The 15,374-nt window shown below is 47.6% G+C and overlaps 1 protein-coding gene across 1 annotated transcript; it reads right to left on the bottom strand.

Annotated features, from left to right (window-relative positions):
* Nucleotides 1–13,934: 13,934 nt before the first annotated feature.
* On the bottom strand, nt 13,935–15,035 carry drd1a (dopamine receptor D1a; the record flags this gene model as incomplete). Its single annotated transcript, XM_084331557.1, has 1 exon — nt 13,935–15,035. The coding sequence occupies one exon, from the start codon at nt 15,033–15,035 to the stop codon at nt 13,935–13,937; it is 1,101 nt and encodes a 366-aa protein (XP_084187683.1).
* Nucleotides 15,036–15,374: the final 339 nt, after the last annotated feature.

The raw sequence follows: 15,374 nt of genomic DNA, 5'->3' as shown, positions 1-15,374 counted from the left end.
GAATATACTCTATTCATCAGCCTGCCATCTTTTTATTCCTTCTGTAATAGGATTTGTGTTCAATTCTCTCTGTATTCATTTTTAACATGCCCAAACGGTGTCATCTTACTCTCCCTAAAGGACGAGACAAGCCAGAGATGAGGTGGATGGAAGTAATTATGTGGCCAAATACATTGAATCCATCTTCATATCAGTGTTGTAGTCCAGGACATGGACTTGAGGCCGAGTCCTGAACTGATTTTCAGGACTCGTGACTCGACTTGGACTTGAGCACTGATGACTCGGACTTGGACTTGGACTCGAGCATTGACTGCATTCAGACTCGGAAGGTGCACACTCGGACTAGGTCTTGTTAATTGATAAATGCAGTTATTTATTTTGTATAATAGTAATAATAATAATAATAATTATATTCTATAATAGGCCCTAATCATTTGGCATAAGATATTGATGGCTAGTGCATTTGTTTGGCTATTGTGTCACAAAGTAAATAAACTCCTATGCTATGGAGACAATACTATGGCTCATTTGACAGTCACTATTTCTCGTCCAACATGTAAAAAAGAGTTAATTGTGTTATCCCGTGGTGAATATTGTATAGTTTCAGAGTGATCCTGGCTAATTCCTGGAAGCTGAGTTATGGAGCGTTATGTGCATTTTGCAAAAGTCGTTTGCGTTGCTCGCCTGGACACGATATTATTTCCAAATTTCATCATGAAAGCATCAAAGGGGGGGGGGGTCGTTTTGTGATGCTCTGATCGTCAGCAACAGCATACGTTTTTAATACTACATACGTTGATCGTTGCAATCGATGTGAAATCATTGTAGGATCCAAGTTGCTCGAATGAAGCGTTTCACTTGCGCGGGTCCAAATTCTCCGTCCGGACCATATAAAATGTAACACACAGTGTGAAATAAGGTTTCAAAGGGTAGGCAATACTGCCACCTAGCAGGATTCGGCTGGCATTGCACTCTCGAGGTCTCAGAATGAGTTCCAATGATGATAACACAGAGGTCCGTGAGAGTGTATAGAATATTAAAATCGAAAAAAAGAAAAAAGGATTAAAACCCGAGAAATCTCGGGTATGGCGCTCAACCGCTGGCGAGATAAACCGAGAAATGTCGGGTATGGCGCAGAAAGTGTTAATGTAGACCTTTTTTTATTTGTATGTCAGCTCTTTGACTGCCAGAGTGGAATGGACTCAACCTTGATGACTTGGACTTAGACTCAGAGTAATGGGGACTCGACTCGGACTCGACTCAGGCTCTTATTTGGTGACTCAGACTTGGACTCGGACTCAAACACTGGGGACTCGAGACTCGACTCAGACTCGAGATTTAGTGACGCGACTACAACACTGCTTCATATCCCCGGGGCCATGATTGAGGGTGGACCCAGGTCGGCCCTGTTTCTATTCAAGGCTGAGTTACTTCATTCTACTGTTACAGTATTCTGCACAACTTCCTGGCTGTCAACACTGAACTACAGCCTATAATATTTGGTTTACTAAATTAGGGAATTTTGAAGTTTAACCTCCAAACCTGAAGACAATGAAAACATGATGGAACACAACTTACAGGACTTATGGTTGGCGTGTTTTTTCTTGATTTCTTTTGCACATCTGAAATTCTGTAATTGGCCGGCTTCTTACTTAGGTTATCATGACATAGTTAGACCAAGCGTCACATGACCTTTCAAACTGTGTGGGTAAAAGCCACCTTGATCCAAATGATTGTAATAAAACCGCCTAATGGGAAATGCATTATGAACCACAGTAGATTATGGCAATTTTGGGAGTGCAAGAGCAAAAACTATGCGAGAGATAGAGAAAGAAAAAACTGCAGAGGGGGGTCAGTGAGATGTGAATAAAACGACAGCGAGACGGAGCAGTGAGACGGAGGAACGGTGCGGCCCGATGAGCGGATTAATGAGGATGTTTGCTTGACAGTTGCTCTAAACTTCCTTGCGGGGTGGGGGGGCTGTTGCTGCTCTCTCTCTCTCTCTCTCTCTCTCTCTCTCTCTCTCTCTCTCTCTCTCTCTCTCTCTCTCTCTCTCTCTCTCTCTCTCTCTATCTCTCTCTCTCTCTCTCTATCTGCCACAGGCTCTTCTCTCTGCTCCTTTCTTTCTCTCTCTCTTTCCCTCTCTCTAATTATTTTCTCCTCGACCGCTCTTTTGTCATTGCTGGATATTTCTCAGGTTTTAATAGAGTCTCCAAACTCTCCATCCATCCATCCCTCCCTCCTGCCATCCCTCCATCCGTCCCTCCATCCATCCATCCATCCATCCCTCCATCCGTCCCTCCATCCATCCCTCCATCCGTCCCTCCATCCATCCCTCCTTCCTTCCCTGGCGTTGGCTTCCACAAGGGCTGTCCTCTCCACTGTAACCAGCCAAAGTGACACATGACACCAGGGCAGAGCCAGTAGGCAGCTGGTCTGGAGCCACATACTGTAACCAACAGCAAGGGGGGGGGGGGGGGGCTAGATGTGGAGAGAGACACTAAAGGTCAAGGGTCATCTATACAGCACTGGAAATATGAAATATGTTATTGCTAAGTTATTGCTGTCCTCAGGTAGACTATTTCAACCCTGGTTTCAAGCCTCGTCCAGGCAGCTGAGAGAGCAGATTCTGTGTCATGGCGGTTGTGTATTCTCTGCTACAGCAATCAGAAGCAGACGGATACAGAGAGGCTGTTTACTCTCATCAGGGAGACCAGACGACAGATCAACAACGCGAGAGACATCCCTCCAGAATGCGTTGGGGTCTGTCGGCACGTGACCGTGTTGACGCACTTTGGCTGAAGTCAACGCCGCTCTCGCTCTCAATTATCCGTATCTTGTTGGTGTGTGGGATATTAAAAATGCATTAGACCCATCGCAATTACGATAGCTCCGCCAATTGTGAATAATACATATTATAGACAGTATTAAAGAGTAATATTGATTAATGCATTCTAATTCCCTAAGATCTCACTTAAAAAATCACTTAACATCACGAAAGATCCACTTCTTCACGTGGCCAAGTTCAGCTGTTTTGTTGTAAACTCCTTGATTAGACTAACAAAAAACTAAAATTGCATATCACTGTCAACTATATTGTAGAGAAGTTTTGATATGAATTCAGAATGTTATCCTTGGTTATAGCTATGGGTACTGTGCTAGCTACAGAACTTCCTTAAATTGTGTATCTCTCTCCCTCTCCGCCCTCTCTGTTTCTCTCTCCCCCTCTTTTTGTTTCTGTCTCCTCTCTCTCTCTCTCTCTCTCTCTCTCTCTCTCTCTTTCTCTCTCTCCTACTCTCTGTCTCACTCGCTCTCCTACTCTCCCTCTCTCTGTTTCTCTCTCCTCTCTCTGTTTCTCTCTCCTCTCTGTTTCTCTCTCTCCTACTCTCCCTCTCTGTTTCTCTCTCCTCCTCTCTCTGTTTCTCTACTCTCCCTCTCTCTGTTTCTCTCTCTCCTACTCTCCCTCTCTCTGTTTCTCTCTCCTCCTCCCTCTGTTTCTCTACTCTCCCCATCCTGTTTCTCTCCTTCTCTCTCTCTGTTTCTCTCCCTCTCTCTCTCTGTTTCTCTCTCCTCCTCTTTCCGTGTCTGCCCCCTCTCTCTGTAAATCAGCTCCCCCAGGCATTAGCATCATCTAAAGTAGCCACGTGTAACATCACTTTTCTGTGCTGATGTGAAAAGACAACATTGCTTGGAGAGTCACCAGCTCTAGTGGAGAGAGAGAGGACAACGGTTGAACAATTTCTGAGTTTACAGACAGTGTGAAGTCGATATTGGAGGGTTTCTGGTTTGGGCATTAGAGCAAGTGACACACACACACACACACACACACACACACACACACACACACACACACACACACACACACACACACACACACACACACACACACACACCTGCCTCACCACACCACACCTCAGCCATGCCCTTGAATGATGTCAGTCAAATGAATTGCCACTCTCTTCCTATGGCACGCTTGAGGACGTTTAGCTGAGGCAAGGGCAGTCCTGCATGGTGAGAATGCAGACTTTAAAGGACAGCTGTGTGTGTGTGTGAGTGCGTGCGTGCGTGCGTGCGTGCGTGGGTGTGGGTGTGTGTGTGTGCGTGTGCGTGTGCGTGTGTGTGTGGGTGTGGGTGTGGGTGGGGGCGCATGATAGCCTCACTATTCTGCATCCATAATTAATCAACTTGATTAATAGATCTTCCCTCTAAATGTTTTGAGACTTGATGGGAGGCGGTCTGTGTGAGGGAAATGTTTATTGCCCAATTATAGCTTCCCTGCCAAGACATAAAATGAGAGCACTTTGTGATTCTGCAATAATGTTAATTTCATAAGACATATTGAATACCTTAACCTAGAATTAATTTAGTCTTTTCAATTTGTTTGAATGAAAATGGATACATTTCTATGGAGAATTATACCCATCTACAGACCGGTTTATTGTCTCATTCAATTTCAATTCATAATATTGGATTGCGTAGGCATCTTGGTCAGCAGACAATTGTAATCGATAATCAGATAGCAGGTGATTATCATTAAATGACAACCGTGGCCAATGAGCTGTAGCGTGGTGACATATTGATTGGCATGACATAAGAATATTGATTGATTCCAGCAAAAGTCTCTTCAAATCACAAATCCTGCTATTGAGTGAGTTATGTATAGTTTATTATAAGTTTACCACTGAGTGAGGTACGTATATAGTTTATTATTTGTTTACCACTGAGTGAGGTACGTATATAGTTTATTATTAGTTTACCACTGAGTGAGGTACGTATAGTTTATTATTAGTTTACTACTGAGTGAGGTACGTATATAGTTTATTATTAGTTTACCACTGAGTGAGGTACGTATATAGTTTATTATTAGTTTACCACTGAGTGAGGTACGTATAGTTTATTATTAGTTTACTACTGAGTGAGGTACGTATATAGTTATTATTAGTTTACCACTGAGTGATATACATATATAGTTTATTATTTGTTTACCACTGAGTGAGGTACGTATAGTTTATTATTAGTTTACTATTGAGACAGCAGTGTAAAGTAACAAAGTGAGAGTACAGTACTTGGTTACAGTACTTTTTGGGAGTATCTATTTTAGTTTTTACATTTATTGTGAGGATCATGACCGCTTCCATTCATTGTGCTAACCTAGGCTAACATGCAGCCAGTTCAGCTTCCTACTGAATGCACAGAGAGGAAACTGGTATCTATCGTATTGTCTCTCTCTGGAGAAGACGGTAAGCTAATTTCCCAAAATGTTGGCATGTTCCTTTAAGATAAGATAAGATATTCCTTTATTGATCCCCTTGGGGAAATCCCAGCAGCACAGAGGAGGGGAGGTACAGGTATGGGCAGGAATATAAAATGTGAGAGAATTAAATAAACAAAGGTGCAGATGAGAGTCTGTATGCCCTATTATATCGGTCATAAACTATGTTACTTACAACAAATATAGGCAGGGGCGGCTATGTGGTGTAGTGGGCAAGGCACTCGCCACCAACGCAGGAGACGCTGGGTTCGAGCCCAGCTCTCGGCGTTGCTACCAGCTTGGCTGGTCGCTCATACTAACACAATTGGAGAGTCCGCGCTGCCAGGCTGGCTGCACATGTGTCGGAGGAAAGCATGTGATAGTCTCCGGCCTCCCGGACCAACAGTAGGGGGGGGGTGCGCAACAACCAGGAAGGGGGTTGGGAATTGGCATAACGACTAACAGTGGGATGGGAGAAAAATCGGAAAAAGGAGAGGGGAAAAGATAACAATAAAAAAAAAAAAATATATATATATATATATATATATATATATATATATAGGCAATAACAAATTTGTATCTGAATATATACTATGAGTTAAAGTAAACAATATGCACAAAGGTGCAAAAGAGGGTCATAATATACGTTATAGTCCGTGCAGGTTTTAGTGTCAGAGTCAGACAGACTTAGTGGTTCTGTGCCGTTAGAGGCTCTGCTTGGCATCACACTGCACTATCTCGCGTACGTGCACGCGTACTGAATAAATTCCACAAATGTACCTCTAATACCAGTATTAGTCTGACCACACCCCTCATCAGCTTACCTTCATAAGCAGGTGTGTGGTCACCTGCTCTCCTCCTTCTCGCTTTCACCACAAGGAATAAGTGCCTCGGTAGATCCCCACACTTGACACCATGATGGAAGAAATTGGATTAGGAACAGCTTTGGGAAACAAGGATACGTTGACATCATATCTTTATTTTCTCTCTCACTATTTTTCGAGAAAATACGGCGATATTGTCTTCGTACTGGAGTGTCTAGAAGATGATGATCATTCTAAAAACCCTCCACCGGTTTTTCGTATTGGGAGCACGCCGCTGCATGCTTCTCAACTGCAGTTCCTTGCTGTGTTTGTTGGGGTGAAACCTGTCAGGCCACAGCTGAACTGTCGGACATGCCGCTGTTGTGAGAAGCGGTGCGTTCCAGGTTGGGTGAGTAGTGTTTGCTGGCAGGCTCCACTTGTCTGTTAGTGCTATGGGGGCTACTTGACAATGTTTATGGAAACCGGCCCCAGGCTAGGGTCCTTTGTTCAGCCACCTAGGCGACAGGAGACCTTGGTCTGAAGACCATTATAGTTTTAACTAGTGGGCCGCGACCATTGACACTGGTGATCCCTGTGTGTTTTGGACGAGTGGATTCTCTCTGTCACCGTGTTAAGGCCCCATCTTTCATATCCAAATGAGAGTATTCCTTCACGAGGGGATATGTGCATGAATGTGCGGTAGCGGCAGATTCATGTTCAAAGTCAGCTACACAGGCCAGTTGGTATTGTGCTGATTCCGTCGGGTGTGGTAAAATCACCGTTGTGAAGCGGTGTTGACATCTTGTTTTCTCTTTTCTCTTAAAAAGTGAGGAGAGGTTCAGAACGGCGGCCTGTCTGGGTGAGTGTTATGTCATTGTTTACATGTTCATAGCTTGCGGTTAGCCAGTCAGCTGTTAACTGCTGCGTTAGCCTGCTGGATCGCTGCATGGCCTGCTTAGGTTGGGCCTACTATTAGCCAGTCAGCTGTTAGCTGCGGGGCTAGCATGTCGTGGTCGCTAGGTAACGTTAGCTTGCTGCTATAGGCCATGGCCTGGCGCGGGGTAGCTTAGCTTCTCGCGCGCCGCCGTGAGCTCGCTTCTGATCACGTGCGTCGTTAGCTCGGCGTCTCGCGAGCAGAAGCAGTAGCACCCAAACGGTTGGAGCGGCCGTTAGCTTGATGCTATTCTGTTGAACGTGCTTTGATTTTAACATGTTTTACACTCTTGACCACGACGTCATCCTTGACAGGGGATGTTTCGTCGACCCTGCCCTGAGACAGGATGGCAAGGTTGCATCAACAGGGGACTGTAGTGCGGGTTGGGGCGGTGACGCTGCCCAGTTCGGACAACACAGGAGCGGCTGTGTTCCTACGGTGTCTGTGACTGCACTTCGCTGATCTGCGTTCCGGGTAGGAACGGGGTTGACCAGACCTCATAACACGTCTTCTGGTTTTACTTTGCTAAATGTATTGTGAATAACAGTGTTTTTCCCAAAACGTGTGTTGCTACAATGCATTTAGGATACGTTGCGGGTTATGTGTGAGCTGTTTTTGTCACTGGCAGTTAGCTTCTCCGTGCAAATCGGGATGTAATGATCTGGTTGTTGTGTGAGAAACATCATGGTGTTTATATGTACCGTGTACTCACAACTAAGGTAACTAACCTATGAAGCTATGCTTGGTGACAAGTGAGTAAAAGAATGTTCTTTCTCAGACTGTGATGACAATGAACAGTGTGTTCACATATTAACAGGTTTTCCTGTTTTAACTGGCCGTATTGAGGGTAAAATAGGAGGATTGTGTTTTCCCCCCCGGTTCCCTGGGGACTTTTTCATCCTCCTATCAGACATGTTTGTGCACTATTTGTGTCTTTTGTGTGGTAGGGATGCGATGTAACTCTTAGCTTGATTGCTGAGGTTGTGCTAAATCTGCTGGAGAGACTTATTTTCCTAAAAAAAGAAAATGGTTTGGTTGCTGTCATGTGTGCTTAGCAAGGCCTGTGGCCGATACTAATCGAGAATGATGTATTCTCTCATTGTGAAAAAAACGGCGTTCCTCTGTTGAGTGTTTTTGCCATTTTTTGTAGGTGATGATGGGTTGTGTGTGTCATGTGACCTACAACTGGGTTGGACTGGCCACAGAAGCACATGTGTATGTTGGACCGGGGCTCTTAGAGCCCTCTCTATTCTGTGTTTTTCCTTAGTAAAAATCAGATAGCAGGTTAGCTCATGCGCTGTGTGGAGCTGTAAAACGCTTCATAGAGTTGACTATGACTGTGTCATATTCTCTTTTTGTCATTACATCGTATCATGGGTGTGGGGTCGTAAAGGGGTGAACTGGTAACCTTTCCTCTCCCCATTGTTTCTGTCGGTCAGGGGTACACCCCCTGTCCTTCAAGGTTCCCGTCACGTGGCGGTTCGGCATGTTACGGGGGGGGGGGGGGGGGGGAGGGAGTTCCTGGTCCCACGGCCTGGTATATTGGGCGTGTGCACCGCAGGAATTCCCCCGCCATAGAGTACATCACTGTGCGCGTCTCTGTTGGTAGGACTTCCGTGTGCTGTTCAGGTCCATGTGATGGATCTGTTTTCAGGGGGGGTGGTCAGGGCTCCTCCTCACCAAGCGCCTATTCAGGCCTTCTGTGAGTTCGGACTCCTTCTTCCATGTGAGGAAGCCTCCATCAGAGTACAGAGCCTTCCTCCTCAGATTGTCAAAGTGAGTGGACCCTCTAGAAGGGTCCTTTTCTATTGTGTGTGTATTCGATTCAATTCGTTTATTGAGTGTGTATGGGTTCAGTGCCTCTTCCCCGGAGAGCCCTAAAACCAGTTTTTTACATGGCTCAAGGTGCAATATATTCTTTTCAATCTGTACAGCTCGCGTGGGAAGTCTCTCTGGGGATCCCTGTCTCCTTCCTATGGGAGGGTGGTGGGATGTAAAAATGTGAACATTTTTTACCCCGGCTGTGTAGACTGGGATACATACTGTTGATGCTTCCTTCTTTTCTATTCCAGAAGTGTTGGAGTTAGGGAGTGTCACACCCCTCTTGTCGTTCCCCTGGGCGCCTTGGGGATTCAATGACAGGTCTAAATAGCCTGTTCATTGATGGGGGTGTGTCCCGACGCACGTATAGTGCTAGCTCGCTGTAAACAGGCGATTGACTGGCACGCCTTGGTTGCTTGTGGTTGAAACAGCGTTTTTATAAAGCAACTGAGATGGGGGTTTTTCCTCTTCCGACGACCACATCCCATGACCTGGGTGGGTTGTCGACGGATTCTCATTCATGTCTGGGGGATGATGACGGAATGGATCTGAACATATGTGGAGGGGTCTCACGCCCTTGGGGTGGGCCACCAGGCGCGGTTCGCCCGAACGTCTGGGTGGCGCCTTCTTTTCATGTTAAGATCGACGCGCATATCTGCCCTTCTCCTGGAGTAGGCATGTCGGCGTGGTTAGGGCACGGGACTGGTTCTGGTCACGCTGGTCCAGGTCAGTTGAACCCGTTGTCCGCCGGGGATGCAGATCTGCTGTTCTGGTACCCTGAGGGACTTGGGCTTTTTTCAGGGGGAAAAATGCCAGGTCGGTCTGGGTGTCACAGGGTTAAGCGCTATGGAGACCCTGGTTGGGTATGTTTTTACTCAGCACTGTCGTAATGGCTTACAGCCATGCCATTCTGTACACGCTCGATCTCGGCGGATCTCGGCCGCTACACAGGTTGGTCCTGGTTAGTACTTGGTTGGGAGACCGCCTGGGAATACCAAGTACGGTGTGCTTAGGGGCTGGTTCTCTATTATTTTTCGCTCCTCTCTCACGCATGGCGAAGAGGGGCCTGTGGGGGTGGTTTTTTGACCTCCTCTGGTGACCCTGTGCTTCCCGTACCGCCAGGCCCGGTCCGAAGTGATGTTTGCGACCCGTAGGCCTGGGTTAACCCTTTTTTGAAAACTGAAACACTTGTACTGCGGTATAGCCGGTGTATACCTGCAGGTGTGTTTTGGAGTTTTTTCTTGAGGGGTTATAGGAACAACCACCGCATTGGGTAACACCGAGGTGGTTGATTCCCTGGTGTGTTGGAGCAGTGTCAACTCCCGGGTTCACCGGTTGAGGGTGCCCCTGCACGTTCATGACGTCTGCCAATCGTGTCAGCCTTCTCTGCCTCGACCCCTCTGGGTGGGGGTTTTTAAATGGAGGCTTGGTCATGCAACAACGCCAGCATACGCCCCTTCCGCCGGGGCAGCTGTGTTCAGCTGTCCCCTCTGGCGCCTGTCTCGTCCGCAGTCTCCAGGCTAGGGTTAACAGCCTGTTGCCTGGTTTTTCCCCGGTGCGCTGCCTGCTTCCGTTGGTTAAACTTTTTTGTGTGCTTACGGCCATGCTGACTGCCTGTTCTGCAGGGTCAGTGTGCCAGGCGGTGTACTATTGGGGGGACGGGGCCCGCTCGGCTTACGGCCATACCGACCTGAACACGCCCGATCTTGTCCGATCTCGGTAGCTAAGCAGGTTCTGGCCTGGTTAGTACTTGGTTGGGATACCGCCTGGGATTACCAGGTGCAGTAACTGGGGGGCCTTTGTCCGAATACGCTGGCGATGTGGGGGGCGGGGCACTACGTGCCCACCTGGTGGGGTCTTGATGCTGGCATCATGGACTTCTCCGGGCCCCCATTCCAGGGAGTCCAGTCCTTTTGGTGGGTCTGGGTCTTCCTTCGCGCTCCGCTGCTACGGCCTTGCCACAGGGTTGGGTTTGCCCTTGACCCCGTGATTCTGGGGGCGGTAACGAGGTTGTTCCTCCGTTCGTTCCCGGGTGGCATGCGGGTTGTGCGTGTGTGTAGTCGTGGGGTCAAGCCACGGTCTGCTCACCCTGTGCGTTGAGTTGCTTGAGTGCCTCTTCGCACGGTCGGGTCCGTCGCCTTCCCGTGAAGCCCCTAATAGGGGGGATACCCTCCATTAGGGGGGGTCGGGGGGGCTCGGCCCTCCCTGTTCTGATGGTTTTGGGGGGCTGTCAGCGGGGTGTATTTGTCAGCCAGCGGCTCCGCTTGGCCTCCCATTGTGCAGTGTGATGCCAAGCAGAGCCTCTAACGGCACAGAACGCTAGGTTATGACTATAACCAAGTTCTGTTAGTTAGAGGTGACGCTTGGCATCAGACGGCCGCTGCAGCCCTTGACCTCACCTTGTGGTGAAAGCTTGGGAAGGAGGAGAGCAGGTGACCACACACCTGCTTATGAAGGTAAGCTGATGAGGGGTGTGGTCAGACTAATACTGGTATTAGAGGTACATTTGTGGAATTTATTCAGTACGCGTGCACGTACGCGAGATAGTGCAGTGTGATGCCAAGCGTCACCTCTAACTAACAGAACTTGGTTATAGTCATAACCTAGCGTTAAGGGTCAGACAGTCCTAATAGTTCTCAAGTTCTGCAGCTGTTAGTTATGGTGCTCGCTTCCAGTTGTACATAATTACTGTAATGACTAGCACCTTCATTATTATCAAGGTAATGGGTGACAAGGACCTGATAACGCGGTCACAAACACACACCACCAGCGGCAGCCGCATTCTGTCAGCTCTTCAATATCAAGAGCTCAGTCGGTCAACTCTCAAGTGAACAGATATATACAATCCAATGAAATAAATGTAAGTAAGTCATGCCACAGGAGGCTGGATTAGGCTTCACATTTTTGTTAAAGCCTCATCAGACAGCTCTCTAAAACTAATGAAACCTTAAGGGGCACACACACACACACACACACACACACACACACACACACACACACACACACACACACACACACACACACTCTAATTCCAAGAGTTGGTTGGTAAACAGGCTATGATGATGAGGAAATTATCTGACACAATGGTTGAGTTATATCATATTTGAACATGCATGCATGATGTGCATATTGTACATACGTTGTATTGTACATAAACTTGCACACAGACACACACACACCCTGTTATACTAGGGATCAGGCTTTGGATGCGAGTCGCAGCTGGTGAGGTCGGGTTTAGCCTATGGTGTTATACAAGCATTCAGGGACACCAAGCTCTGTCTCTGTCTGGAGTTCAGCGCTGCACAACTTCTCATAAACATACCACACAGAGGAAATGAGCAAACACACTTTTATTAAGCAGTGGGGGCATTTCCATGAGAGTGAGGTGGGCGCTGCAGGACGGGATCAGCCTGTACTGTACAACATGTAAGCGTATCCATTTTGTCTATAATTACAGCTACTGCATGTTTGTATATATTTAGCTCCATCCACAGTGTCTGTTCAGATCAATTGCTCCACTTGGCTTTCTTTGCCCTGCAGCTAACAGATCAATTAAGTTAGCATGATGAGAGAAAACTGTACAACAATCCTAGAGGTAATCAGACAATGACGATGCTCTGAATTCTCTGATACAGTCAAATATCCAAATTCGAAGTTAAAACCATTAAAAAGGGAAATTGAAAACTGTGAATATTACACCGAAAATAGAATCCCATTCATCACAGTTCCATTTATGTCACATAACAATCATACAGTCATTTATCTAAACCACCACAACCGAAGGGAAACTTTCACGTGTGTCTCATGGGCTTCTCTTCGAATTATTTGTTTTGAGACAACATAACACTATGTAAGATGAGATGCTCATTCATAAAATATATTTTGGCGTGAAATTATTTACGATAATGGTGTCTAGTGAGTTTGGTTTCAGATTCATTGTTCATCAGTCTATTATTAAACGTTCCAGAAATTACAACCTACATTGAATGTAGTCAAGCGTTTGGAGTAGTGGTCAAAATGAACACATTTCTCTTACCTTTTACACCCTGTTTTATTTTTATTTTTAAATACATTTGTATCACATTTCCATGGCAGTGTCCACCTTTTCAGAACATTCTTTTGAATGCACAGCGATAATGCACAGATCTCAAATTAAATCTATTTTCAGTCTAGCTTTAATATTAAGTCACTTGTGGAATTACATGTTTATCTACATCTGTAGAAATAGGTTTTGGTTTGACTCTCAATCCTTGGAATCTTTGTGGATCAGGGTGTGTTGTAGTTGCTTCTAGTCGAGTGACAGTGTTTTTGTGCGTGCCATCATGTAATTTATTGTGTGGATGTTGCGTGGTGCACTTCTATTTGGCAGAGAATGTTCTGACACAGTATGTGTGTGTGTGTGTGTGTGTGTGTGTGTGTGTGTGTGTGTGTGTGTGTGTGTGTGTGTGTGTGTGTGTGTGTGTGTGTGTGTGTGTGTGTGTGTGTGTGTGTGTGTGTGTGTGTGTGTGTGTGTGTGTGTGTGTGTGACAGCATTAGGGCGTGTGTAGCCTGGTTTCAGGATTATGCCGCTGCTCTTCCCGGTTCCCTGGCACGGCAGGTTAATCTCAATCCCTAAATTCCCACATCTGGAGCTTCTTCTCCCAGATGAGAAAACAGTGTAGTGGCCAGGCTGGGACGGGGCGCAATCACTCCACAATAACGCCCACTCAGCCAGTTTCAACGCGTGGGTCACCGTGTCCTGCCGACACGCTGCGGTTTGCACGCGGCCATGTCCTCATGGCAAGTCGGTCAGACCATAGGCATCGGTGACAATGACGAATCCTCAGCACTGAGCCTGAGTCAGTATTGTGAGAGAGAGAGAGAGAGAGAGAGAGAGAGAGAGAGAGAGAGAGAGAGAGAGAGAGAGAGAGAGAGAGAGAGAGAGAGAGAGAGAGAGAGAGAGAGAGAGAGAGAGAGAGAGAGAGAGAGAGAGAGAGAGAGAGAGAGAGAGATGAGTCAGTATTGTGAGAGAGAGCCATGAGTCAGCATTGTGTGTGAGAGAGAGAGAGAGAGAGAGAGAGAGAGAGAGAGAGAGAGAGAGAGAGAGAGAGAGAGAGAGAGAGAGAGAGAGAGAGAGAGCCATGAGTCAGTTCTTGTTTAGACGGACCGTCTCTATGCCGTGGCCTCCTGGACACAATCTGTGGCAGCCCAGCAGGATGGAGAAGGCCTTGCGGAAATCTGCATTGAAGGCATAGATGATGGGGTTAAGCGAGGAGTTGGCCCAGCCGAACCACACAAACACGTCAAAGGTGGCGGGGCTGATGCAAGCGAAGGCTTCCCCTCCATCAGGCTGCTCACAGAAGGGTACCATGCAGTTCAGGATGAAGAAGGGCAGCCAGCAGCACACAAACACCCCCATGATCACCGACAATGTTTTCAAGACCTTGGTCTCCCGCTTCAACGTCATTTTAAAGGCGCTTTCGGACTCCGCGATGCCGGAGCCTTCACCCATAGTGTCGTGTCTGTTCTTGGCGCTCTCTGCCGCCCGCTCCAGGGCGGAGATCCTCCGGATCTGCCTGTGAGCGATACGGTAGATCTGTGTGTAGGTGGCCACCATGATGACCACCGGGATGTAGAAGCTGATGAGAGAGGTGGAGATGGCGTAGGTCCTGTTCAGACTGGAGTCGCAGTTCTCCGTGTCAGCCGTGGCGTTGGACGCCGGGGAGCCGGAGGACCCGGAGGGTTGAGTCTGGGCCTTGTGCCACTGGAGCTGCACAGGGATGAAGGAGATGAGGACGGACAGAGTCCAGGCCACACTGATCATCACGGAGGCCACCCTGGGCGTCATCTTCCTCTCGTAGCGGAAGGGGCTGGAGATGGCCCAGTAGCGGTCCACGCTGATCACACACAGGTTCAGGATGGACGCTGTGGAACACATGATGTCAAAGGCCACCCAGGTGTCACAGAAGGAGCCAAACGGCCAGAACCCAGCGATTTCCGTGGCTGCCTTCCACGGCATCACCAGTATGGCCACCAAGAGGTCAGACACCGCCAGCGAGATCACAAAGAAGTTGGTGACCTTAGAGCGCAGGTGGCGGGACTTGGTGACAGCGGCACAGACCAGGGTGTTCCCCAACAGGGTAGTTAGGATGAGGAGAGAGAGGAAGCAGCCGGTCAGGACACGGAGGGATGGGGCCTCGTCCAGCAAGCCACTGTCAATGACGGTGGTGAAGTTCACCAGATCCATTACCTTACGGGGCAGGGGGGGTGGGGGGGTTGGGGGTTCAGTCAAGTCATATTGAAGAATAATGCTACATCAGAGCCACAAGCCAACAGGCTTCTCAACTCCGTCCAAGTGAGTATTTCTGACAACATGCTTTTGTTTGGATCATCTGACAGGAGCAACAAACAGTTCCTGGGCAAGACATGTGCTCCCCGCTGTTGTTTATCAGATTCAACATGCTGCGAGGTGCAGTCCCAGGGTTGATAGAGGTACTTCTTCCCTCAGGGAAACGACTGGATGAGATTTCACCCACTTGATAGGATTCATGCCCAGAATATCCATTATTACAACAGGGTAAGCTGA

Source organism: Notolepis coatsorum (genome assembly GCF_963971535.1).
Source record: "Notolepis coatsorum genome assembly, chromosome: 16".
NCBI classification, from domain to species: Eukaryota; Metazoa; Chordata; class Actinopteri; order Aulopiformes; family Paralepididae; genus Notolepis; species Notolepis coatsorum.
This window is presented reverse-complemented; position numbering and strand designations above follow the sequence as displayed.